The sequence below is a fragment of the Stenella coeruleoalba genome (genome assembly GCF_951394435.1).
Source record: "Stenella coeruleoalba genome assembly, chromosome: 7".
Classification (NCBI taxonomy): domain Eukaryota; kingdom Metazoa; phylum Chordata; class Mammalia; order Artiodactyla; family Delphinidae; genus Stenella; species Stenella coeruleoalba.
The window spans coordinates 79,901,325-79,928,720 of record NC_137153.1 but is presented as its reverse complement, the minus strand read 5'-3'; the positions used below and the strand labels follow the sequence as shown (position 1 = coordinate 79,928,720).

The following is a 27,396-nucleotide window of genomic DNA, read 5'->3' as shown; positions in this document are numbered from 1 at the left end:
GGAGGAGGTAAATCTTGATAAACTTTTGCAGAAACGTTGTTGGTGGAGCAAAACTCAGGGAGATAGATGCTGGAGTTTGAATCCATCAGAAGAAAAATTTAAGAAAACTCAAGGCTGTATAATACCTACCCCAAATGTTTAAAATAAAATTTCAGAGGAATTTAGTGATTGTCATTAAATTCCCCAATGGAGTCAGAGGCAAAGAATTCTTGGGAATTTTTCTTGGTAATGTTACTTGAATTGTAATCAACTTCACAGATTTAAAGGCTGACAAAACAATTGTTTTACCTGGATGGTTTAAAATTACTTAAGTCATCAAAGAAAGCAGAGAGAATCTGCAGTTTCCATACAGCCTGAATGTAAATCAGAGCTTAACATTCCACTCACTCCCTCTTAATCAGATCTGTTGACTGCACTGATTTCTTTTTATTGGGTCCTCCTGAATAAAAAACAGTTGGATAATCACACACACACAGAATGAGAGAAAGGGAGAGTAAGAGTGAGAGAGAGAGAGAGAGAGAGAGAGAGAGAGAGGAACCTTTCATATGTACATTTATTCATTAAGATATGTTTATTGCAATTTATGTATGACATGAGCCTCGTTAGGGATACATCAATGAATGAGATAGGCAAGGTCCTTGTTCTCATGGAGCACACAGCCTGGTGGAAAACACAGACAAATAAGCAATTTATAGTAGAGTAGACAATATAGGTTGCTATGAGAGAACATGGAAGGGACAACCGACTCAGTCTGGGAGTGGAAAGGGAGGAGTGGGTCAGGGGAGGCTTCCTGGAGGAAGATAACTTCTAAGCAGCATCAGCAAACCCTGGAAGACAGTTAAGAGTGGAAATTCTCGGGCCCATTAAACAGACCTATTAAGCCTGAAATTCCCTGAGTGAGGCACAAAAAATCTGTGCTTCAGTACATCTCTGGCTGGTTCATATACACGCTAAAATTTGAGAAGCAGAGGATCATACCTGCGCTGCACGTTGGCATCACTTGGAGCACTTTTACACCAGGCTGATGCTGTGGTCCCACTCTTAGAGCTGCTGATTCAGTTGGTCTGGAATAGAGCCTGGGAAGCAGTATTTTTTAAAGCCCTGCATGATTATAATGTGATTTTAAAGTGCAGTTGGGGTTGAGATCACTTCTCTAAGCCGATCGCTGAAGCATGAGTTAGCCAGGCAGTGTGGCTGGTGAGAGGGCAGGAAGGGTATTACAGGCAGATGTGCCAAGGCCCGGATGTATCTGGGGCCCTGGTAAGCCTAGAGAGGACACACAACAAAATTCTGTGGCTTTAAATAAGGCTCATAGCTGTAAGTTTAAGTATTTATTGCATTACTTCTTAAACATTAATGTACACAGAAATGATCTGAGGATCCTGTAAAAACACAGACCCTTATGCTGGAGGAAGGTTCTATAGCCCTCGCCGTTCCTGAGCATACATGTCAGAGCGGATGGGGACTGCAGAAGGGTGTATGTATCCATAGCTCTAGGGCCAACACAAGGGAACCCAGCTGAGGTGAACTGCAGAGGTCTGTTACTGGGCAGGTATGTTTTGAGGGCAAGGAGGAAAGATGCAGCCTACCACAACCTCCTAGCCTGCTCTTCGGATTATTCTCCATCAAGGTCGTACTGCTTTTAGCTCAGCAGTAACCCCCTCCACCTCTCAATCTAGCTGAGTGCATCCCCTGGCCAGGCTAGCAGAGCCAGCTCATTAAGTGACCGCTGGAGCTCTCTGTAACCTGACAGCCAGCCAGGGAGGCGCTGGCCGAGAAGGGAGGCTCTCGGGGCGGGGGTGGGGTGGGGGCTCTCTCGTCCTCTTTCCACTTCCCCTGGCTGACAGCGGCTGTGCCTGCGGCAGAGCCTCCCTCTGCAGCAGCCCCTTGCACTTGGCTCGCACTTCTGGGCGCTGTCCATGGTTGCAGCATCTTTCGGCGCGCCACGTCAGGAGGCCGCAGCGGGGCCCTGCGATTGGCGGAGGAGCCCCTCGCCATCCGCCAACACCCCCGCCCCCGAGACTCGGCCCAGAGCTCCGGCCCCGCAGGCGCGTGCCAGCCAGCGTGCGGGGCGCGCCCTGGGGCTCCCGGGCGTCACACCCACTTTCCTTATTAGGGCAGAGTCAGGCGCCCCGAGCCGGCAGCCGGGCGCCGGGTGGGGCGGGAGCCCTGCGAGACGACAGACGAGGGCGCAGCCACAACCTCAGCCGCTTCCGAGCGGTAGGAGGGAGCAGCCGGTCGCTGCGTCCGGGCCGGCCCCTGTCCGGGGACCCGGCACGTCTCGCCCCGGAGGAGATAGTCCTCCGCGCTCTCCGGGTACCTCTGGTCCAAACCACTCGGAACGACATGGAAGAATTTTTGCAACGCGCCAAGTCTAAACTGGTAAGTTGAGGGAGCAAGGCTGTGTGTGTTGGTGTGCGCGCGCGTGCGCGCGCGCGTTGATGAAAAAGAAAGGACATTGCAGCAGAGGAGGAAGAAACAACTTTGCCACTTAGTTGTCAGGGTGTACGGACTGTCCCCTGGAAAGAATCTCGGGAACTCTGGGGTTTGCAGCGGGCAGTCTGTCTCCATAATCCTCCCTCATAGCCAAAGTGCCGGGCTGGGGGTAGTCGTGACTCGGCTGAAGTTGGGTGCTGTGTGTCCAGCTTTGGTTCCTTTGGCTTGAGGTTGGAGAGAGGCAGATCCAGCCAAATCTACAATTTGCTCCTGGAGGCTAGAGGATAAATGGGTGTGGTCCTTGAGAAAAAGAGCCCAGACTTCTGCAGATGCGGTACGTGTAAGTGTAAAAGGAGAAGAAACCGTACTTTAGCTGGAGGGCGTGGCAAAACGTAAGTGAGGAAGTAATAATGCCGACTAGGAGTAACGTGTGAGAATGCGCAGTTTACCCGAGCATCCCTCGCGCGGAGCTTGCTCCAGTGCGGGAGTTAGGGATATTCCAGTGCGAATCGAGTCTCTCCGGTCCCTGTTCAGAACTGCAACTTGGGGCAGAGGCAGAACGGGAGAACCCCAACTGTCGCTGGTGGTGTGAGGCTTGCCAGACCATTGTTCTCCTGGGAAGAGACCAGCATGTTGGCTGGCTCTAACTGTACTGTTGTTCAAAGAGTGAAGGGTAATTTCACTGTGTCTATCAACAGTTGCTATACATTCTGGAACAACATTCTAGCAGTTTCCTAATTCCGAATTGTTTTGGTTCTCCAGCATTGCAGTAATGAACGTAAGGGAAATGTTTCTCTTTTGGCCCTTAAAACAAAGCTTTTGCCCATTTGGAAGCAATATCTTTAATGAACAGGGAAAGCACCTTGTACAGGCCTGGCATAGGAGGAGATGCATAATTTATGTTGCCTTTAACCTTTAAACCTTCATAAAAGCCAAAATATAAAGTCTGCATTAAGATGACGTCTTAATCACAAGGCAGACTATTTGCAGGTTATTACTGTCATTCATTTACCCTCACACTACAAAGGGAATGAAGACAGATGTGTGATTCTTAAAAAGATTTTACTGTAAGTATCTTTAAAAAGACCATTAAAGTTGATTAATGCTAATATAAGTACTTTGTTTTCTACCTTAAGCTTCCCAGAGAGTTGATAGTCTGTGGGGATTTCAGAATTGAGGTTTGTGATCGTTTCTGTGTTTACTGCTGACCCTCGTACAGGTTAACTTGAGCACACGAAGGAGAAAACTGATTGAAGAAATCACTTGCATTTCTGATAGTATAAGTATGCTCTTTGTTACTTACCTAACACTGAGTGAGAAATAATCAGAAAAGGTCAATTTTGGCAGTTCATTGTTTCGTGGGTGAAAATAAATAGCAATCTGCGATCACGCAGTTGTAGACTGCACCTGTGTTACACTCCCATAACATTTATTTTAATAATAAACATTTCGACTGTGGGGTTTGATGTGAGCAAGAGGTTTGTCTCATTTCTGAAGAGCAACTGCTGTGATGGAGAAATTCCCTATTTCAGAGTAATCAGTTGAAAGTAATGAGTAAGTTTATTTACCGAGTTCCTTCATTAGACGAGCAATTACTCTACATTATTAAAAGAGTGACAGGAAAAAGAAGTGGTTGAAATACTATTCCCAGCTTCCTGCTTTAGCCAGAAGAACAATTACTGCTAATTTTAATTTTTTTCTTAGGATAGGTTTCTTGTTAGAGATCACAATTATCCTTTCATATTCAGCCACAGTAAAGGTGGTTTGGTCACTTTTAGTGTCACATTTCCCCTGATAAATTACATTTTCTAGGTAAATAAAAATTTTACTTAATATGCAACATTCAACTATAGTAGTAGGTAAACCTTTTACTTTAGAGGATATATACCCTTTGTTTAGGAGAAAAATATTAAGTCAATAATTATGGCACTCATTTGTGAGAAGTTTATCCGTAATAAAATGGTAGGATTTTAAAAAATTAGACTAATCCTTTGGAAAACATTGTAGGGAGAAGAAAATTATCATGCTGGTTTTCACTTATGCTTTATTAGACCAGAATTAGATAGAATTTAGGTGTTATGTTTAAGCTGTTTTCCGTCAGAAGTTGACATAGATTTATCTATATGACACCTAAAAAAAGTCTAATGGGCAGGTTTTTGTCTACCTACTTGAATTCTTGCTTTGATATTCTGTAGATATGATACATGTCTTTTAATGGTTTGGAATAGCCATTGTCCCTTCCAAAGTCTTAATGGTACCAAACCAAACTTGGGTCCTCTTGCCTGCATGCAGTAAAGCCAATCTACTGACACTGGGTTGCGGTGAAGGAAAATGCAGCATTTATTGCAGGTGCCAAGCAAGAAGTCCAAGTAGTTAGTGCTCAGAAGGCCTGAACTCCCCAGTGGCTTTTAGGGCAAGGTTTTAAAAGACAGGGTGAGGGAGAGGGGTTGTGGGGTACGTGATCAACTCATGAACATTCTTCTGATTGGTTGGTGGTGAGGTAATTGGGAGGCAGCATCATCAACCTTCTGATTCCAACTGGTCTGGGCTCTATGTGCTTGTGGGCCGCATACGGTTAACTTCTTCCACCTGGTGGCAGTTTCATTATCTGCAAAGAGCTCAAAGGATATGGCTCAGAATATTATCTATAGCCCTTGAAGAGGAACTAAAAGTCCTTGACTTTGTTTAATGGCTAAACTATGATTATTTTGTCTTGCTTGACTGTTTTCCTTTTTTCCTGCATTTTCTCACTTCTCTCATTAAATTTACTCTTTGGAACTCAGGGAAGGCCTAGGAGGCTAAAGTTTTTTTACAGACAGGAGAAAGGTGGAGGACAAGGTGGGGGAGGAGTCTGTTCCAGGAAGGCCTCATAGGGTCCTGCTCCGTTACATTAACATAACCTTGTCATTGGAGTTAGCTAATTTCAATAGACCAAAGGAATTTTAAATTGTAAAATGAAACTGCTATTAGCCAATGATAGCATCTCCAATAATCACAACTTTGGAGAAATTGTTTGTATGCCCTTTCTTCCGACTAGGAGCATTTATTATTCATCTGTCATTGTGAGGAGAGAAGCTCTGCTCTTCTAGGCCAGGCCCTTGGGTTGAGCAGAAACCTTTGAAGGAGAAGGGATGTTTTTCATTTTTAGTCAGGTAGTTTGGAGCTTAATTCTATTGAAATTGAGAGAGTGGTCTCTTAATTCTCTTTTTCACCCCAGTTCTGCTGGTCCTTAAACTGATGCAGATTCACTTACTTAATCTCATCTGGCTTTTCCTTAAATCTCCCCTTCTGATATCCACCCTTCATTCCCGAGAGTATGTGGCATTTATCAGAAATGGCAAAAGTAAACCTCAAGTGTGGCCTTGGATCACCACCTCCTGGATCTCAAATGCTTCTCAAGGGGGCCTGCCTTCTGCGTGGTTAGAACAGGCTTGGGTGCCTGGAGCTTCTCTGTAAAACACCTTACCTGGAGGTGGAGGACAGCAAGGGAAATAGTCACTCCTCCCAAGCACAGCCTCCAGAAATGGTGCCTTCTTGACAAATAAGGAACTGATCCAATTATTGTTCAACCACCAAGACAGTAGAATAAACACCAGGAGAGTAAGACCGCGCCCCCCCCTCCCCCGAGGCTGTAGAGATGGTGATCAAAGGATGATGTTTGTTACCTGGGTTCCCGTCCCCATTCGAGAACCCAGCTATGTTTCTGATCTGTATACTCACCGCTAGAACTAGAAATGAGTGGAAACACATTTTCTTTCTCTCCTGCCAGTGCCCACCCAGCTTCCTTTTCCACCTGCCCATTTCTAGCTGGAATAGGGACAGAGATCAAATCCTATAGTTCTAGGTCCATCCTTAAATTTTAGCCATGCTTTCCATTTTTAGTTACGCCATTTCCATAGTGATGTCTTAGTCATTCTTAGTTATACTCTTTCTGTGGTAAGAGAAATTGAAGACGGGTAGGGAATGAGGGCTCCCAGCCCTAGACTGTGATTTGGGAAATGTCCTCCAGTTTCATAGTGGTCAGCTCAGAAATGTATTCAGGCCAAGACAGCCTCATGATGTCAGTAAATGGTCCAAGTTCCCATGAACTTCGGAGGAAAAAAAAAAAAAAGTAAATAAGGAATCAGACCCGTGGAACTCTGGCTGGCAGGAAGCCAGGGTCCCCATACCGGGTAGACTGCCTGCCAAGCCTCTCCCATTGCCAGATCCCACCAGCTGATGCAATACAAGCAGCTGCTCAGGGGTGGGGCATCACTGCAGCCCACATGCCCTCAGAGGTGAGTCATGAGCCAGCATTGGGCATTTGTGTGGTGGGAGTGTCAGCTGCCAGCAGAAGGATACAGGGCACATCAATATCCCAGGAATGCTGTGGGGAGAGGGTCACTGTCACTGCTAGAGTCTGGGGAGTGCATCTGCCACTTGAGCAGTGACAGCTGCAGACGAAGGGCTCCTTTCTGCAGTGGGAGTTGGTCCATATGTAGATTTCCGTAGAAGAAAAATTCTGGATGACCCTAAATGTCAACTTATACTCTGTGGTATGTAGCATAGGGATAAGGAAGCACATTCAAAACTCTAAATGAACAACCACATTAGAGTTGATAGAGGAGATGGGTTTTCCAAAAAAGAAAGAAAAACACTGCAGCATGTCTGCAGAGGAATCATTTGATTGGAAATTGAGAAATATATCCTTCCCGATTTCCTTTATAGGAACAAGGTCATGTGTATCAACAAAAAGCGTCTTTAAGATGAATGTTTCGGGCTTCCCTGGTGGCGCAGTGGTTGAGAGTCCGCCTGCCGATGCAGGGGACACGGGTTTGTGCCCCGGTCTGGGAAGATCCCACATGCCGCAGAGCGGCTGGGCCCGTGAGCCATGGCCGCTGAGCCTGCGCGTCCGGAGTCTGTGCTCCACAACGGGAGAGGCCACAACAGTGAGAGGCCCGCGTACCGCAAAAAAAAAAAAAAAAAAAAAAAAAAAAGAATGTTTCGTACCTTTTAAAGGGCCATGGTGTTAAGGACTAGTAATGATGGAGATGCTGGCGGAGGAGTTTCATTTGGAAAGCTGAGCTCGTTCTGATCACAGACCACAGGATCAGCTGCCTCCCTATCATAACCGAGGGCTGGTGCACTTGAGACTGTGCTTCTTGCCGGAGCATTCCCAAGCAAGAAACTCAGGAATCCAAAGTACTTCTGTGAATGTGGTTCCACCGTCTTAGGGGCTGATGAGAAAAGGGCCCTTGATTGCTTTAGTCTTAGAGTCAGCTCCATTTCTCACTGCCTGAGCTTTCAGACCGAGAGCTGTGGTTTGTCCCAGCCCCCGGGCCTGTGGAGAAGAACCAGGCTTTTTCAGTGTAAATCTCAGAGGGGACTGATCTTCCTCAAAGATAAACAATTGGTCACTGCTGTTCAGACAGCACCTTGGGTCTGGGAAGATGCGAGCAGGTGAGCAAGGACGCCCTTTAATCAGAAATTTGAGGAATATTTTATGTTAACTACGTAAAAAGGTGACAGCTTTGGTATAACTTGTTTATTTCTATGTAGCATTTATTTGGGCAGATATTAACAATGTTTTAGGTTTGGTGTATCAGTCTGGGGAGCTCTTGTAAGCAATAATGGTTTGGTGATGGACGTCTCACTCTACCTTTACATCTACTCCTCCCTGGGGTACTAGGTAAGCAGACAAGGGTCAGGGATGAATACCTGGGTCTGAATGAAGGCTGCAAAAGAGGAAAGAACATCTGGGACCAGAGGGGTAAGGTGCACGGTGTTGCCTTGGTCACTGATTCTTTTTGAACCCTGAGGTTTATTGGAGAGTCGGAGTTTGGAGTCTTCTTTGAAAAGAAACTGGAGAGGGACAGGGCTGATATATTCAGGAGGCAGCATTCACATGGACTTTGATATGACTGGCACCCTCTGGGTTTGTGCAGTATGCAACCTGCACAATCATACGTGGCTGCCTGCCATGGGTCCCAGAGTAGCCTACTCAAAATCTCTGGCAGCGTTCCAAATCCATTCCGATCTGAGCTCTGTGACTTTGGGCTTTGGTTTCCAGGGAAAGGTAATCTTTCTTCTTAAGAGCTCTTGGGAGGCTAATTGAGCACTAGATTGCCCTGCAAAATCAGAGCCACGAAGGTTGGGTTAGAAAAACTAAGCTGATAATACAGCCTTGGGTTTTTATCTGAAAAATGAGATAATGATACCTACTTTGCAGGTTTGTCATAAAGCCAAAATAATGTACCTACAGCCCTCAGCACAGAACCTGGAACAATGCCGCTTCTCTCCATTTGCCCCCAAGCTGGTCCTTTCCTGCAGTTCCTTATCTCAGTGAACGGCATTATTATTCATCCAGTTTCTCCAACTGGGAACTTTCTTTTCCTCCATCCCTTCCCCACCCACCATATCGCAGACATCACTAAGTCATCCAGATGACTGCAATGGCCAGCTAACAAGTTGGTCTCCTGCAAACCACTCTCCCACTGCTACCAGGGAGATCATTGTGAAAGCATCTTTCACATCTGTCCCATCATTCCCTTAAATCCTTATTATCACTTTCCATTGCTCTTTGGAGAACCAACAACACTCTTAACCTGACTCTGGGATCTGACCCATCTGCTGTCCAGCTTCTGCTGGATTCTCCTCCTATCTCCCTAAGCTTGAATAACTCCTACCTCTTCTGATCAGGTTAAGGAGAAGGGAAGCCTTTTGCTGAATGACCCCTCCCACCCAGCCTCCCCAATTCATGAGTCTAAGTCAGGTTTTGGGGTGATGTTTTTAGGTCATTTACCTCAACTTGTTATTATAGCTCTATTGGGCATGTTTGTTTGATTAACGAGAGTAGGGACCAGGGTCTCTGTATGGGTTTGTTCACCACTGTATCTCCAGAACCTGGTGCAGTGCCTGAAGCTCAGTAAGCAGTTTTTGTTTGTTTGCTTGTTTGTTTGTGAGGTATTTTTTGCCATTAATCGTGACACATTATCTTTAATTAAGTACAAAGACCCTTCCAATCATGTCACCTAGTGGTCATTTCACTGACTGCCCTGTTTGACTGCCAGTCCCTTGTCTCTCTCTTTAGAAATGGTAAGGCAGATGTCTTTTTCTCAGAGAAAAGAAATCCATGGTCTGTTGCCTTTGCAATAACAAAAATGTTGGAGAGTGGGAAGGCCAAGATGTTGCCGTTGGCATCTTCCACATGAACCACATCAAGAGAAGCTGGTTGTCTCTTTCTGCTGGCGATCACACCAATTCTTCCCAAGGTAGCGCCTCTGATCACCATATACAGGTTACCAGTGTCAAACTTGTTGAAATCAGTCATCTTGCCAGATTCCAGATCAGTCTAAATGGTGTCGTTCACTTTGAAGGGGATAGGATGGTGGATGGTGCGAGCATCGTGGATCACCAGATGAGGGATTCCTTTTGCGCCCACAAAGATCTTTCTTAACTTTGTACAAGTTGTACTTGGCTCCTCCGGTATCATACGATGAACAACAAAGTAACCCTTGTATCACAGATCAGATAGAAATTCTCCCCAGTCTTGCCAATGCTGCTGACCTCCTTGAAGCCAGTAGATGAGGTCTATCAGTTGGGACCTTGCCATCAACCTTAAGGAACTGCTGCATGCAGGTCTTCTTTACTTCTTTTCCTGTCAGGGAATACTTAAGTCTGTTCCTTAAGAAAAGATGAGGGGGAGACACTCTTTCAGCTTGTGGGGATCACCTGATGGATGAGGAACAAACATACTGGTCAGTTTACTCAGCATTCAGTGCTTTGGAGCTGCTACATGTTTCAGGGGCTTCTTGGGACCATGAGCCATGACTGTGCTAAGCACAAAAAGAACACAGTGTTTTTAGAATGAATGAAGCCATAAGGCAAGAGGCTTGCACAATGCATGAGACATTGTAGTGGCTTAGTAAAATGAATAAGTGGATGAACAGGGGCAGACTCCTAGAGATCTGAATCTGAAGAGGGGATGGCGACCGTATAAGGGAATTCTGGTTGGTTTACTAGAAGGAGGTGAGAAACAGTAAGGTCAAGGAGTGCCATACAGCCCTTTTGTATGTGGTGCACACTTCATACGAAATGTTACTGTAAAATAATGAGGCTAGTTTTTACGCATGATTGCTTGGAATCTGTAAATACTGGTGGAATTAAAGCATGAATGGATTGGAGAGAGGCAGGGGAGGGAATGGGGCGCTCTGCAAAACCACATTGGGCAGATCAGCAGACAGAGTGGAACTATTAGAGCCTTAGATCCTCTGCTGTGTGGTCCAAAGGGTAAAAATTAGACTCCCCCAATCCCAGCCACTACACCAAGCTTGCCCAGCTTGTTCTGCTGCTTCTGGGCCAGTATTAATGTCATGAGAGAGATTGGCAGAGAAGATTTTCAGTCCTTGAGAGGAAAGTTGAAGGCCTTCCAGACTGACCTCATCTGTCAAATGAGAACAATAATATATTAGGGCTGTTGCAGGTATGTATGTACTAAGATAAGAATGTGTCCTCCACCCACAGTAATAAAAACATGAATAGGACCATGGTGGACAAGAGAGCCAGGAAGCCCTATTTACATTTTATAGAAACAGGGATGATTTTTAGCTCTCTTTAGTTCGAATTTGTTGATTATCTGTCTTAGTTCTAAGAAATAGATTTTTCCACTTAATACCCAAAATAGTCTTGTGAGGTAGCTATTATTTCCCTTTGCAGTTGAGGAAACTGAGGTTCAGTGGGGCAAGAAGTTTGACCAAGGTTTCACCGCCAGTAAAGAACAGAGCCAGACTTTGCTCCCAGATCACCTGACTCCCATTCCAGGACCCTCTGCCACATTCGTGTCTTACCACCAGATGTCCTGGAACATTTAATTCTCTTTAAATAAAACGTGAGCAACTCGGCAGGTTTATGGGAGGGCTAGGTAGTGAGTTCACTTTGACCCAAGAGAGATTCGTTTCTTAGTTTTTGACTGTTTTATGTTAAAAAAAAAACCCTTGGATAACTGAGTAATCCATCACTATTACTAAGAACCTGCTGTGAGAAAAATATGGTGCTGGGCTGTCTATGATTCGGTTGAATAAATTGGGAGACTGTTTCACTGTCTACCTAGGTGAAAGAAAAATAAAACACTGATAAACTATTTGGAAGATAGGGTCTGTGACTAGTTTTAGAGTGACTGAAATATTGTGGGTATTTAGTGAATTTTTAATAATGAGAATGGCTTTTTTAAAACAGAAGTTGTTCCTTATTTGCCATCAAGGTTGTGAGTACAGCTTTTTGTTTTCCAGCTTCCTTCATTGTTTTTTCTTTGTTTGTTTTTGTTTTTAACAAATGACAGAGTTTTAAATGACCTACAGTAAGCTTTCTTTTGCTCTTGTTTAGATGTCTTGTATTAAAAACTGATGCGTGAAAACATGTGCAAACATTATTTCGATTCAGAAACTTATTTAGATTTAGTAGTATTATGTATAAATAAGTAGTAATTAATACAGTGAAATTCTCAAAATGCATTTTTTAGCGGAAACCTTTTCTCTGTAATTTTATCATTACCATTTTCTTTATGAATAGTGTACAATTAAATGTGAGCTCCAGTTCAAATCCCAAATTCTGAATATAGTCTATAAAGTATTCTTTTTAACTCACTGTTAACAACAATTTCCGTGTGGTTACCAAACACATTCATCATCTTTTTTTTATTGAAGTATAGTTGATTTACAATGTTGCATTAGTTTCAGGTGTACAGCACAGTGATGCACTTATATATAGTCTTCTTCAGATTCTCTTCTCTTATAGGTTATTACAAAATATTAAGTATAGTTTCCTGTGCTATACAGTAGGTCCTTATTGGTTATCTATTTTATATATAGTAGTGTGGATATATTAATCCCAAACTCCTAATTTATCTCTCCCCTCCTTTTCCCTTTGGTAACCATGAGTTTGTTTCCTATGTCCGTGGATCTATTTCTGTTTTGTAAGTAAGTTTATTTGTATCTTTTTCCTTCATTGTTGTCACTCTCTTGCTGGAGACAGAAGAATTGTTTGATTGAGTGAGCGAGTGAGTGTAGATTGGGTGAGCTCAGCCCGGGTGACACAGCCGGCCAGAAGAGCTGGGATTAGGACTCAAGTTCTCTGCTGTACAGTTTCGCTTTTGCTCTCGAGTCTGCCAGCTTAGCAGTGCCTCAGAAAACTGCTGGTTATACTCGGAGACACATATAGGGGTGAAGGAACAGAGGGAGAAAGGAAAGAAGGAAGGTGGAGGTGGAATTGGAAGGGAAATAGGAGATAAGTGAAGAATAACAGGATTCAGGGGGGAGGCATGTTTGAAAAGTGGTGAGACATAGAAGGAAATCCTTCCAAAAGCTCAGAATGGAATGATTTGCAAGAGCAAGAGCTCATGTGTCTGGAGTTCACTTTATTTGGCCACATCGGCTGACCCAAGGTCTCCAGAAAACTGAAAGTTACACAAAGGCAGCTTTCCTTCAGACACCTGCAATTGAGTATTAAAAACATATCTTTGGGCTTCCCTGGTGGCACAGTGGTTGAGAGTCCACCTGCCGATGCAGGGGACACGGGTTCGTGCCCCGGTCCGAGAAGATCCCACATGCCGCGGAGTGGCTGGGCCCGTGAACCATGGCTGCTGAGCCTGTGCGTCCAGAGCCTGTGGTCCACAACGGGAGAGGCCACAACAGTGAGAGGCCCGCGTACCACACAAAAAACCAAAACAAGCACACAAAAAAAACCGTATCTTTATAATTGGTTCTTTTCTCGCAGGGAGATCCCCCAGACTCTCTTTCTGAGCCCATTGGTATGATGATACCTGTAAGTCATTTGAAGAATGCTGGGAAAGTAGCAAAGACCCACAAATGTTAGTGCTCATTGTCATCCTTATTACTTAATTTGCGCTTTGACAGAATACCCACGAGCTCGGTTTCTCAGAGTAAGGTGGTAGGAGAAATGGTTGCCAGAGGCTGCAATTGCTTATAACTTACAATAGGGGAACTGCACAAACAAAACCAAAATCAAACAAACCTTTAAGAAATGGACCCAGTTAAGAATCCGCCTGCCAATGCAAGGGACATGGGTTCAAGCCCTGGCCCCAGGAAGATCCCACATGCCGCAGAGCAACTAAGCCCGTGCGCCACAACTACTGAGCCTGTGCTCTAGAGCCCGCGAGCCACAACTACTGAGCCCGCGAGCCACAACTACTGAAGCCCGCACCTAGAGCCTGTGCTCCACAACAAGAGAAGCCACGACAATGAGAAGCCTGCACATCGCAACAAACAGTAACCCCCCCTGCTCGCCGCAACTAGAGAAAGCCCGCGCACAGCAACGAAGACCCAACACAGCCAAAAATAAATAAATAAATAAATTTATAAAAAAAAAAAAAAAGAAATGGACCCAGATTCTCAGCAAGTGTCATGTAGGGCAAATGCTCCTAAATACCTGCACAGCCTTTGGAGGCCATAACATCAGTGACAGAAAGTTCACAGTAATGACCCTGAATAATCAAGGAAGAAAAACTATTTAAGCTCGGTGTCTGTTTAAGAGAAGGTGGGGTACGTGAGCAATCTCAGAAAATACAAAATCCAACTCAGATAATTAACAGAAAAAATTGAACAGAAATTGTCACACAGAGGGTAAGCTTCAGTTGTCTGGAAAAGTCCCTTGCATAGGTGACCTCATTCTTAAGCAAAGCCAGATATGCGAAATGTCATGGTTTATAGCAAGTGATCATGAGTCAGGACGGAGAGTGATGGTGCTAAAAATGTGAGCCTGATGTGGGAAGGCATAAATAGGCCCGTGGCACATACAAGATGGGAGAAACCCCGCTCTCCACTCCCACGCTGAGTTGAGAACTTAATCTGGTTCTGGACTCGGTAGAGAAGTTGCAGCAATGACCATGTCCTGGAAAATAACATCCCTAAGAACGGCCGGAGAGGGAGGGGCAGCCTGCTGCTGGACTTTCAATTATCTGAAAGGTTTTAATGGAAGATTTTCCACTCGTAGGAACCATTTCTTTCTCTCAGTTGAAAAAAAATAGGACTTTAATGGCTTTGTTTTACTGTATAGTACAGGGAACTATAAGGGAAAAGAATCTGAAAAAAATGTATGTATAACTGAATCACTGCTCTACACCTGAAGCTACACAACATTGTAAATCAACTATACTTCAATAAAAATTAAAAAAAAATAAAAAAGGATAAGTGGCTTATTTTTAAAGAGGCCCAACAATTCAATTATGTCCTTTATTTTGTGCTGTGAAGAATGATCTATTAATGAATTGAAGGGTGCAAGACAGAGTTGTGCATGCTTCCCTCTTGCTCTCCAGAACGGAAGAGAAGTAAGGGCTGGGGCAGAAGCTCATCCTGACGTGGGAGCGTTTTGCTAATCTTTGCGCTCTTCATACACGTTTTCTCTAGCAAGTGGCCTGTGTTGCTGGCCAGACTAGCACCTGGCCCTGGGCGGACAGAAGTGTCCTGACAGGTGGATAGATTAGCTGCTCCCCTGCCACTGGTATGTCTGCGAGGACACGTGCCTGGCTGCTTCCCTGGGAAGGCAGTGTCCCTGAGTCCCTTTGCAGGGAGGCGGGGGGCAAGTCACTCTCTGGCCTCCATCCTCTGCTTTGTTAACGCTTTCATCTTCCTGCTGCCCTTAGCAGCCTGATTTGGTTTGTATGCAGCATCTCCTGGCTGAAACACCACGCAGAATTCTCTCACCCTTTGGCAGCTACCATATAAACAGACTCGCAAAGCCACTGACTTTTGGAGGCCTGGATTCTTTCAAAGAAAGGTGAGCAGCGTTTTGACCCATCCGTGTGGATTCATACAAACCTCAATTTCAATTCAGGGTTTGTTTTATATTTTGTGTGTTTATCAAGATCATTGAGAGAACTGTTTTTTTTTTTTTTTTCTTTTTAGATTGTAGGCAAATTGAAAACATGGTCTTAGGACATGTATATAGGTCATAGTGAAAGATAAACAAGAGGGAGAATTTTATTCTGTAGCTGAATATTTCTTCTATTCTTTATTTGTGAATTTGCTGTGTAAGACCCTAGCATCAAGCCATGCACAAAGCAAAGCCGCCTCATTGGTGTGGAACTGGTCATGAGCTTGCCAGCTGGCTGATTCCCCCTGGACCGTGGCCTGAAGCACCATCACTCTTGACTCCAGTCTCCAAAAAAATCCAGACATAAACTCACTGTGGTGGATGCAGATCAAAATACCATTCCAGAACCGGCTTTTAAAACATTTTGTAAAATTCATTAGCTCTCCAAAGTATTATGTCACTCTGAGCCCTATGAGGGGGGAAAATGTATTTCTCACACCTATAGAATTATTTCATGCTAAAATAGCCTTCTGACCAAGTATGACATTGCTGTAAAAATCAATTCACACACACAGGGCTTCATAGGCTGGCATTTACATAGACTGTTCTGATGAATCTCATAAACACTGAGTCATGCTTCTTACTACTGGCCTCTTTCTCAGACTTTTGCTCTCAGGAAGATTTATATACAGCCGGCCTGATTGCTGTGTTACACTGGACACACCCTGGCCCGTCACTTCTGGGAGTGCTGTGGAAACAGGCATTGGGATTCCACATGTTTAAACACAGCGTTCTATAGCCATAGTCCTTCGTTAGTGATTTCTTGCTTTGAAACTGTTAGTTATTTTAATCACAGATCTTTACATTTGAAACTATCATAGAAGCATAGATCTTTAACATTGAAACAGGTGACTTTAGACTATTTTAACCTCCTAGTATTATGTTTTAGGTTTCATTTATTTATAAAATAAACATTAAAGCAAATTTGGGAAATAGAGGAAAACTGAAAATAAACTGTAAACAATAGAAAAAAGCCTAAAAATTAACCACTTTCATTGAAGCATGACTATTGGCAATGTTATGGCAAAGTAGTTTTCTTAGTTTTTCCTGTGTGTAGGATTAAAGTAGGATATTCATACATTTTGGTACCCTGATTTTTATTTTACTTAACATAATTTATTGAATATTTCCCTATGTTATTGCATAGCATTCTGAATCGACATCTTAAATAATAACATGCATTTTTATAAAGAAGATGGACTGTGGTTAAACATTTTGACTGTCCCTCTTTTTTTGCTGTTGTTAATTACACTATAACAAATATCTTTGTACCTGAAACATTTTGTCCTGTTTAGGATTAGGTCATTAAAATAGCTTCTCAAATATGTAATTACTGGAGCAAAAGATACAAGGAGTCTCAAGTTTCTTGGTAAATCTTTCCAAATTGATTTCTGGATGAAATCCATCAAATTTCAAGATGCAGAGAGGCTCAGAAAGGTTAACTTGTCTCATAGAACGTTGTGACACCTAGGTCTGTGCTCCTGACACATCTGAGAGACTGTACAGTACTATGCTAATTTAAAAAATGTGAATTTGATCAACTAATCTGAAGCTGCCTTGCTACTCAATTAAGACAATCATAATACAATCTACGCCACACCAGTTACAAATGTTATTTGGGACGAAGAAGCAGGATCTGCCACTTTCTCTTTTTCTTTTCACTTCCTCTCGCAATTATTTGAAGAAAAACTGAGCCTTATGGATCGGTCAAGCTAGTTGCTGTTATACTTGGCGTGGTCATTCAAGCCAAGTAGTATTGCACTTCATAATTGCCTCCACCTGTGTGATCTCATTTGCTCAACCTCGGGGTAGGACACATGTTGTTATATCTACATCACAGAGGAGACGAAAAAGGCCAGAGAGGTGAAATCCAGCCTTGCCTAAGGACACACAGCTGGTAGGTGGCAGAACTGGGCAGAGAGTCTGTGTCTTCGGAGTCCCATGCCTTTGCTTCCAATCTCATCTGTAGGAACAAAAATTGGTCTACCCTTTCGAAAGGTAGTTTGATGGTTTCAGCTGGAGTTTGGTTGCTTGGTTTTATCTCCATACGAGAAAATGACTGAGTAAAAGTATACAGCACTTGTCCAAGAGGAGACTATCCAACGATGAAACACATTCCTGCTGAAGCTGTGTTGCATGAAACACGCAGGAAAGCAAGACCACTGAGTTTGCAGTTTTGTGTGACGGCCTCCGACAAACAGTTTGCAAATGTGAGATTAACGGAGGCATCATTGGTGGAAACATGTTGAGCTCCACAGGCTCTGGAGACCAAATGTCACCTGTGATGGGAAGGAGGCTCCTGAGAAGCAGGTCTCTGGAGGGTCTGTGGGCATCATCCTTCATACCTGTGATGGGCCTACGGTTGCCTGGATGTCACTTATGTCAGCTTCGGCTGAGAGGTCTATGGAATGGGGGGAAGGGAATTTAATTGCCCGTCACAGGAGCTCCTTCCCTCCTACGAAGGAGGTGTAATTCTGTCAAATTCTCTCTCTCTCTGTCTCCACCCACCTTACCACTATTTTTCCATATGGAGCATATTCATTAACTGGCCAAAAACCTAAATGCACCCCCATATTGATGCAATAGAGAGTAATTTTAGTTTAGTGCAATTTAATGTAGTTTAAGCTGAATCCTTCTCTTTCCAAAGTCTCACACTAAGAAACATGTATCTCCAGATCAACACTTCTTATGCCATGGCGTGACAGAGGCCACGTGGTCGCTAAATTTAATACATACAGAGATGAAGACGCATCAGACACATTAGCCCCTGGATAGAGGTCCTGCTTTGCCTGTAACTTTCTTAAGAGTTTCATTAATTCACACTGGTGAAAAAAGGGAAACAGCCACACAGAATTGAAAGGAAATTTAGAGAGACAGAACTCAAGGTTAGTCTGGGCTTGAAATTCTGTCATTAATGAAATTTTCAGGTTTATAGGACACCAGTTTTCCTAAAAACCTTATATGATTTTTTAAAAGAGGAATCTGTTGTCTAACAGGATGATTTGTATACAGTGTGGTAATTCCTTGGCTGATATTGTGTTGGGAAGCTTTAATATATGCCGAGGGAACTATACTTGGGGTGATATTTTCTTATAAGTGTTGGGACGCGAGTGGAAAATCACTGACTCTCAGAGACTTAGCTGTGTAGTTAGATCATGCACATCTGCTAAATAATTAGTATGCTGTGGGGCAGGAGATGCTGCGAGTAAACCCTTGTGTGCCACGGTTTCTAGCGTCCAGCTCCTTTCTGAATACACTTCTGCTGTTTCAAAGACAGAGGGCAGAGAACAAGGAGGGCCAGCTAGGAACGTTCAGGTTAAGCTAGTGTCTTGCCATGAACAGTATCCCTTGCTGGACCTTCTCTTTGCCCTCATTTCCTCAAAATATCTTTCTCCTGCTTCTTACCCCTGCCACTCACTCCTCAGCAAAACCTGTTCTTGGCCTTCAAGCAAGGGAATTGACATCTACCAGTATTTACTCTACAGTTAACATATGTTATTTCAGTTGGCCTTCACAGCAATCCTCTGAGAAAGGTATCGTTATGCTCAGTATACAGAGGGGGAAACTGAAGCTCGGGAGAGGTCAAGTGACTTGCTTCAGGGCACACAACTAATGAATGTTAGAGCTAAATTTCTAGTATGCTCTGCCTGAGTCATAACTTATATTTCCATTTTGACATACATCAGGGGCGTAATGCACTTACTTCAGGACGAGTGGACATAATGGCAGCGCTTACTAAACTCTCCTGTGCATGGGAATCATGTTACAATGCAGATTCTGATTCAGTGCAGTTTGGGGTGGGACCTGCGATTCTGCCCTCCTCACAGGCTCTCAGGTGATGCCGATGCCGCCAGCGGCCCCCCCCCCACACCCCCCCTCCACCGCCACCTCCAATTTCAGTAGCGAGGCCCCAGGGCATTGATTCACGGGGAAGCAGGAGGCACTGTTCATGGCCCCCTGAAAGGGTGCGTTAGAATCTGGTGGGGCTGTCCCCAACTGAAATGGAATGTTTCCCCAGAGGAGAGCTGCCTCACTGCACTTTCCTTCTAGCAGGGAACTTGCTGCAGCAAACGTCATGTTGCGGTCCAACTTTTTTTTTCTCTTAAGACTATTCACAGTTCCTCCCACCATCTTGTCTCTCTCTTTCCTTGTCGTTCTTTGATAACGCCCTTCGGCATCCGGATGCTCTCCTACTTTCTGTTTCCTTGTCCCCTTCTCTGTTGTTAGTGGTGCACGTTTGTATGTGATGCTCTGTGATGGATGGTATTCCTTTATTATTTATGCCCTTTTGTTGATGGCTTTTGCTTTGTCACTCTGCTTCTCTGATGTGGTTTTTGTTCACACTCTATTTCCTGCAGCCCACTGTTCCCTTTCCAGTTCCTTTTCTCTTAACACAGAATTCTGTTTCTCTTAACACAGTGGGGAGCCCAGAATGGCTTTCAGAAACTCATGTAGCTTGAGGATGATCAGCAGACATCTTCGAATTTTTAGGCATCATTTTAGATACTGCTTTGTATCAATCAGGTTATGTTCTGATGGCAAAAGTCCTCAATGTCGGTGGCTTTCAACAGCTAAGGCGTATTTCTCACTCATGCTATAAGCTGCTGAGGGTCAGCTGTGACTCCAAGTGCCTTCTTCATTCTAAAGGAGCAACAATGTCTTGGGATAGGCTGCTCTTGGGGCAGAAGAAAAGTAAGGGAGCCGGTAGGGTTCAGCAGTGGCCAAGCCCATTGGTAGTGGAACAGGAAGTACACTCTTCTGATAGGCGGGCACTGCAGTTACATGACATTGCACAGGGACATATTATCATCCTTCTATAAGAAGGAAAATGAATAAGTAGAAATAATATTGTAGTGTACTTTGTGCTCTGAAGCTAGGATTCATCCTGTCAGGTGAACACTGGCTAGAACCACACTTCCATTCTAGTAATGGTCATATCAGTGGGTAGATATTCACCAAATAAATACTTTGGTTAAGAAACCTGAGATCCTTTGGCAGTGTTCTTGTTGTTGTTTGTTTTTTGGCCAAGCCACATGGCTTGAGGGATTTTAGTTCCCCGAACAAGGATCGAACCCATGCCCCCTGCAATGGAAGCGTGGAGTCCTAACCACTGGACCGCCAGGGAATTCCCTGGCAGTGTTTAATATTATTATTCAATGGAAACCTCCTCTCGCTATTTAGTCATCTCTTACGCTTTCAGATGAGGCTTGGGTGGGGGTTATTCCATGGCCACATTTGGGATGACTTTAGGCTGCGTCTGTGTCCCAAGTTAAAGATTTGGGGAAGCTGGGTTGACAGCTTTAGATCACACGGAAGCCTTTATGGAGCAAGGCTGCCTGGGAAAATCCTTTAAATTCTCTGGGCCTCAGCTTCTTCATATATAAATTGGGAATAATAATAGATCCCCCTTGTAGGGGGGCTTACAGATTGTCTTCGATAGTAGATGTAAAACTCATAGAATTGCGTTTGATACATAAAAATGTTTGAGTGTTTGCTTTGATGATGATGACGACGATGATGATTTCTACCAGTTGGATATCTGACCCCCTGAAAAACATATTAGAGTTTCCAAAACCACCAATTTTAGAACTGATAGGCAATCAGACTTATGTTTCCAAGTTTAAGATTTACTTATAAATAAACAAAATCAAAATTAACACAAAAAGTAAGGGCTTAAATTCTTGGCCTCTTGATAAGATTAGCAGTAATTTCTCTTAGAGAAATTCATCTCTCGGTTGAGCGTTCATGCCCTTCAGTCATTGTAGGGAGTGAAAATTCTTTAAAATTTGTGCATAAAGTCCTTGTTTCATTTGGCGACCATGTGCATTTGGGGCTTGTGTAAGTGGGGACAGCTGCGTGGTTTGCTGGGAGACTCCAGACAAGAGCAGGAGGAGAGACACAGGACTTCTGTCTGGAAGTCAGTGGCTTGGACTGGTTTTGGGGGAAATGGGTGGAGATATGCAGGTTAGTGCTGTGCAGGGCGCTTACTAGGGAACGTAATGCAGCTTCTGGCCTGGCATTGTAATGCAGCTTCTGGCCTGTTTTGGTCTCATATCCCATCAACTCAGCCTGAGCAGCCCCAAGGTGAAAGGAAAGGACCAAGGGTCATGGAATCAGAATGTCAAGTTCAGCAACTTCTCCGCTGTGTGAACTTGGGTACATTTCTTAACCTCTTTGGGCCTTGGTTTACTCATAATGTAATATTATTTAATATTTATCCAGCCAGGACCATGTACAAGAGCATTATATATATTCTTTAAATATTTACGAAATAATTGCACTTTTACAATAACCCTATTTTGTAGGTACACTTTTACCCATTTTGTACTTGGGGAAACTGAGGTAGACAGAGGTGAATAACTTGATTGAATTCACGCAGGTAGGAAGGGGTAGAGCCAAGTTTTGAGCCCAAGCAGGCTAGCTTCCAAGGCTGCATTCACACCCCCATGCTTTGCTACTTCTTGGTACAGGCAGCATTTTAACTGAGGTTGCCGCTGTAAAGATTCAATCCATTCATGTCTTCCAAATCCTAGTCTACTGCCTGCCACGTAATAAGAGGTGCTCAGTAAACATCGATGGTTATTTCCCTTCCCCTCCCCTCTTTCCCTTCCACTGTCCTGGGAGACCCCAGGGAACCAGAATTAGCAGTCCCTGGGAATAGGGTGGGAGATCTTCAGCCCTAATTTTCCCTGGGCAAGACCTCACATAAGTCTCAAATTTACCTTGTATTTTAAGGTCCTACTTCTGTCCCATTTATCGCATGAAGCTTTCTCCCACTGTTGCAGCCTTTATGACACCAAACTGGAAGACATAATGCCATCTTGTAAAGCAAGCCCCAAATTAACAAGAATGATGACACAGTTCCGCGTTCTTCCCAGTACATCATTACATCCCTTTATGGAAATCCTTTACTCCAGTGACACGCGAATCATCTTTCATGTAATTTGTAGTCTGCTTTGGTTGTCACCTATCTTTAGAAAGTTCTTAATTTTTTCGCCTTTACTCTACATGGTATCAGAACCTTCTCTTGCGGTTAATAATCACTTAGCCAAGAGGTGGGGCACATACAGAGCAGCTGCCATGAAGATTTTAAATACGTGACAAGCCTCTTCGATGATTGTTGCCTTAATTCTGTCACCTCCTACCGGTGACTTGGTTACAAATTGTTCCTGTGACTAGAGCATGTTCCAGAGAATTTTGTCATGGAAAATGAAATGGCTACAGGGAATAACAAGACCTAGATTTTAGTGATTTCCTTCTACATGGGAGCAGAGTGGCCTTGGCAAATCCCTGAGCCTATTTCTGAGCTTCTGTTTCTTCAGTTGCAAATGAGGAGCTAGGGCTAGTTCAACAGTTCCAAACCAGGAGGTCTAGCACTTTGACATCTTCCAAGACAGAGGTTGATTTAAATATTATAGCATCCTGCGGAAAAATCCAAATGAACTTTTTGACCAATCCAATAATAATACTGTTACATGGTAAATTAAAACTCTCAAAACTCTCTCTTTCCACAAAGGAAAGAGAAAATTAAAGGGATCTTTAGTATTGAAAGATTGAGGAACAAGAATCGGTTCTTATTTAAATTTTTTCACAGCACCTTCCACATAATTGGGCAAATTATTCATATCTCCAAGCCTCAGTTTTCTCATCAGTAAAATGGGGACAATTTAGAGTCTGTCTCAGGGCGTTCAGAGAGTTGCTGTGAAGATTCAATGAGATCGTGCACATGAAGTGCTTAGCCAATGACACTCAACAAATTGTGTCTGTTTTCCTAGTTCTTCAGTGCGGGTTCAAAATTACCCAAGGAAGATATTTTCAATTAAACTAGCTCCAACTAGATTATGTCATAAATGTCCTTAACTCCAGGGTGGATCTGCGGTTGTGGTGAACCCAAGGGTAGATTGGTTAATTCCCACTTTCTTGGAAACTGTAACCCGTGTATGCTTTGTGCAAACTCTTTAGCTGGTCATGCCATCCATCGATTGATAGCATCTGGGCCTAGCCAGAAGATGAGGGGGGAGAGGAGAGAAGGGCGAGGGAAACATGAAGATCAAAGTTCCTGGAACAGAGAGCAACATTCCTGGTACATGCTGTTTATACTATACATACTCTCAATGATAATTGCTACCACTTAACCAGGACTTATGTGCCCGACACTGTGCTAAGTAGATTGCATACACTATCTCTTCTAATTTTCTTACTGACTCTATGAGCTCTTTTATTTATTGGCTAAAGCAAGTCACAAGGCCAGTCCAGATTTAAGGGGTGGAGAGATAGACTCACCTCTCCTCTTGATGGAAGAAGCTGTATGTGCATGAATGAAGGGAGGGACCATCTTTGCAATCAGTTTGCAACAGCCTTTGTACTATAAATAGTACAGAAGATCATGTATTTCCCTGGAGTAACTTCTGTGCCCAAGAAAAGGGGAGTCAGGTGCCAAGTGCTTCCTAGCATCTTGAGTCCCTTTCATTATAGGTAGAGTCCAAGAGGCAATGAAACTGAAATGTGGTCCAGTTGTTTGGTACACTCAAGAGCCATACTGTAACTATTTGGGGAATTTGGGGTTTTTCTGAATTCACACGGGTTCTCATGTTCAAAACAAGCCCCAAGCTAAGGATGTCACTTACATCCTGTTATCTCAAAGCTCTGCCAAGCACTGCTCGGTTACTGTGGTACCCAAAACCATAAATACTTCCATCAGCCTTTCCAAGGGAGAGAGAATAAGTAATGAATCTTAACTTCTAAAAGTAAGCAAGGCCACAGCTTATCGATTCACAAAGAGGGTTGATCATGGCTGCATGAGCAGTATTATCCAAAAGGTGGGATGTTTTGTAGGAAAAAAGATGATATAACGGGGATCCTTGGATGACTGAAAGTGATTCATTATATTTTTTTCTGTTTGCAAGTGACACTGGTTTACCATATTTATTAGTAATAATACGGTTTTCTTTTCAAATAAATTTGCTTTTATAAAAAAATGAGTCATTTAAAATGTAAGCAAATAATAGAGGTGATGTACATGTGGGCAAAAATCTTGAAGATGGTTACGTGAATGAATCCTGATAGATGGAGACACGTGTGCAAAAGGTAGGAGAGACAACCTCCTCATTCAAAGTGGGAAAATTGAGGCCTGAAAGAGGAAGTAAGTTGCTGCAAGTATCATATCTAATAAACTGGGAGCTGGGCTCCAACCCAGACCTCCTGTCTCAAATTCATTTTTCTCCCCGTTCTAGTAAACTGCTCATTCCCTCTAAGTCAGCAACCCTAAACAACAACAACAACAACAAAATTACCTGCATGTGCAGATACATTTTATGAGAGAATGTTACAAAATGAATAATATTTTCCCCCACTCACCATTAGGCACTTTACATGCTTGGCGCTGAGAATGGTGATTATATTTATCATACATCGATTGATGGTCGCCTCACCATTTGGAGTAGTTGCCTCATGATTGTTCTGTAGACAAACACCATAAGCAGAAGTCACTGTGCACAGTGGAAGTCTGTATGTGCCTTGACAAATATTGAGAAATACACACTCTTGTGTATTCATATTGAATTAGAGATTTTCTAATCGGAGATCATATATATACCCTTAAAAGAATATGTGAAGATGAATAATTAATTAAAAACAAATACATATGGAATGTAGCACCCACAATCCATGTTACAACGTGGATGAACCTTGAAAACATTATGTGAGGTGAAAGAAGACAGTCACAAAAGGTCACATATTGTTTGATTCCATTTATATGAAATGTCCAGAATAGGTAAATCCCTAGGTACAGATTGCAGATTGGTGGTTGCCAGGGGCTTGGATACAGGTGGATAATGGGAAGAAACTGCTTAACGTATACAAGGTTTCCTTTTGGGGTGATGAAAATGTTTTGGAACTAGATAGAGTGATGGTTGCCCAACATTCTGAATGTACTAAATGTCACTGAATTGTTCACTTTAAAATGGTTAATGTGTTATGTTATGTGAATTTCACCTCACATAAGCATGGTATTTTTGCTGTTTTATTAGTATAGTGTTTCTCAAACTTTTTAGGCTCAGGACCCTTTATGCTCTTAAAAATGATTGAGGATGACAAGAGCGTCTATTTATGTGTGTTACATTTATTAATAAATACCATATCAGAAATTAAAATGGAAAAATTTAATATTAATTTATTAATTCATTAAAAATAACATAAACCCATTACATGTTAACAAAATAACATAGTTTATTAAAAATAACTATTTTCCCAAACAAAAATATTTAGTGAGAAGCGGCTAATCAGCTCACATCTTAAATAACTGCAAAACTCCTTTTCCTTCTGGACAACCATTGGTCTTCAGAATGCAACAGAAATATTTTATGCATGTGCCCTATTTTACCACAGAGTATTAAAAGATGTGTTTACTCCAGGTTTGAGATTTAATTAACTAACTGTTTTTTAACAGTTTTGTCAAGGACACTTGTAAATAAAACCAGCAGTGTTTGTCCTGCAGGGTCATGGCTGTGAAGAATGCAGGGACTACTGGTCTACCTTAGTGCCACTGCTTTGATTCTTGCTAAGGCCCTGGCAGTTTTACCCACCATTGCTTTTGTTCCACTGTGCACATGTCTGATCAGTGAAAAGGGCCAGTAATGTCTTCTCATTTTCATGAAAATAGATTTGACTTCACAGACCCTCCTGCAAGTGTCCCAGGAATCCCTAGGGTAAGTGTCTGAGAAACCACAAATGAAAGACTCTGATTCCTCACAGTAAAGTACAAGACTTGTTAATTATGTGTACTTAAAACATGCATGGCTTTAAAAAATGTTAGGCCTCTTTCTTAATAGACTGAGTAATCGCTAGAGTAGAAATGAAAAACAGGGCCATGTTTTAATCAAATTTGAATCCTTCTCTCTGATACAGTCCCACCTATGGACCTTTCCTGTACCCTTTGCTCAGAATACTTCTTTTCCAGATATGTGATAATTCCCTCCCTCACCTCCTTTGGGGCCTTACTTAGCTATCACCTCAGGGAGCCTTCTTTGGCTACCTTATGTAAACATTGTCCCTCCCCCAGCACACAGGCCCATACACACACATACACACACACACACACACACACACACACACACATACATACACACACACACATAGTTACCTCTCCTGTTACTTTTTTCCTTCTTAGTATTTATCCCTATTTCATATTTTATTTATTATTAATTTTTAAAATTTAATTTTTCCCCATTAGAATATAAGCTACATAAAAGCAGGGATTTTCTTCTGCATTGTTAACAGCTCCTAGAATAGTGTCTGACATATTGAGGATCGGTAAACATTTATCAAATGTTGAATATAGCATATCTAAAATGCAACTGTAGATATTTATCATGTCTTAGCAAAATGGTGATGCAGGGGCAATCCCAACATGAATTCCATAAGACGTGCAGTGGAAAAAGTGTTTTGTGGTAAATAAGTTTGTGAAATATTCTCTCTCTCTCTCTCTCTCTCTCTCTCACACACACACACACACACACACACACACACAACACACACACACACACACACAGATTTGCAATGAACTAACATGAAACATCTGAGAGGCCCTGTGATACAGACATGTGTTTAAACATTGTTAAACTCAGTGTTTTCCAAACTTTTTGCAAGTGTTCTCTGGAACTCTCATTCCCTGGGGAATACTTTCCAATACACGGCCTCCCTGACTCACTTTTCAGAATGACTGTGAAGGTCAATTGGGATAAAAGCTAGGGATTTGCCTAGTATACCCTGGGGAGCTATTTCAATGTAAGATATTATCCTTAGTTCATCCACACGGAAAATAAAAATGTTTCATTTCATAATTCTTGATTTTTTTTTTTTTACGGTACGCGGGCATCTCACTGTTGTGGTCTCTCCCGTTGCGGAGCACAGGCTCTGGATGCACAGGTTCAGCGGCCACAGCTCGCGGGCCCAGCCGCTCCGCGGCATGTGGGATCTTCCCGGACCGGGGCACGAACCCACGTCCCCTGCATCGGCAGGCGAACTCTCAACAACTGCGCCACCAGGGAAGCCCCATAATTCTTGATTTTATGTGCTGGTAAAACATTTTCGTGATAC

General features: G+C 43.1%; 1 protein-coding gene and 1 pseudogene across 6 annotated transcripts in view; one reads left to right on the top strand and one right to left on the bottom strand.

Moving 5' to 3' along the window:
• The window catches only part of PRUNE2 (prune homolog 2 with BCH domain), a 377,855-nt gene that overhangs the window by 105,558 nt on the left and 244,901 nt on the right, over window positions 1–27,396 (top strand). For 2 of the 5 annotated variants that reach the window (XM_079925979.1, XM_079925975.1), the window contains exon 1: window positions 2,047–2,382. The exons of the other annotated variants lie outside the window; for them this stretch is intronic. In XM_079925979.1, coding sequence (XP_079782105.1) covers window positions 2,347–2,382 — 36 coding nt within the window. In that variant the 5' untranslated portion in view covers window positions 2,047–2,346. Of the gene's footprint in view, window positions 1–2,046; window positions 2,383–27,396 lie in introns of those variants that run through there. 5 annotated transcript variants of the gene reach the window in all.
• Window positions 9,531–10,243, bottom strand: LOC307189561 (small ribosomal subunit protein eS4-like; annotated as a pseudogene). Its single transcript has one exon. The product of its transcript is annotated as a small ribosomal subunit protein eS4-like (transcript).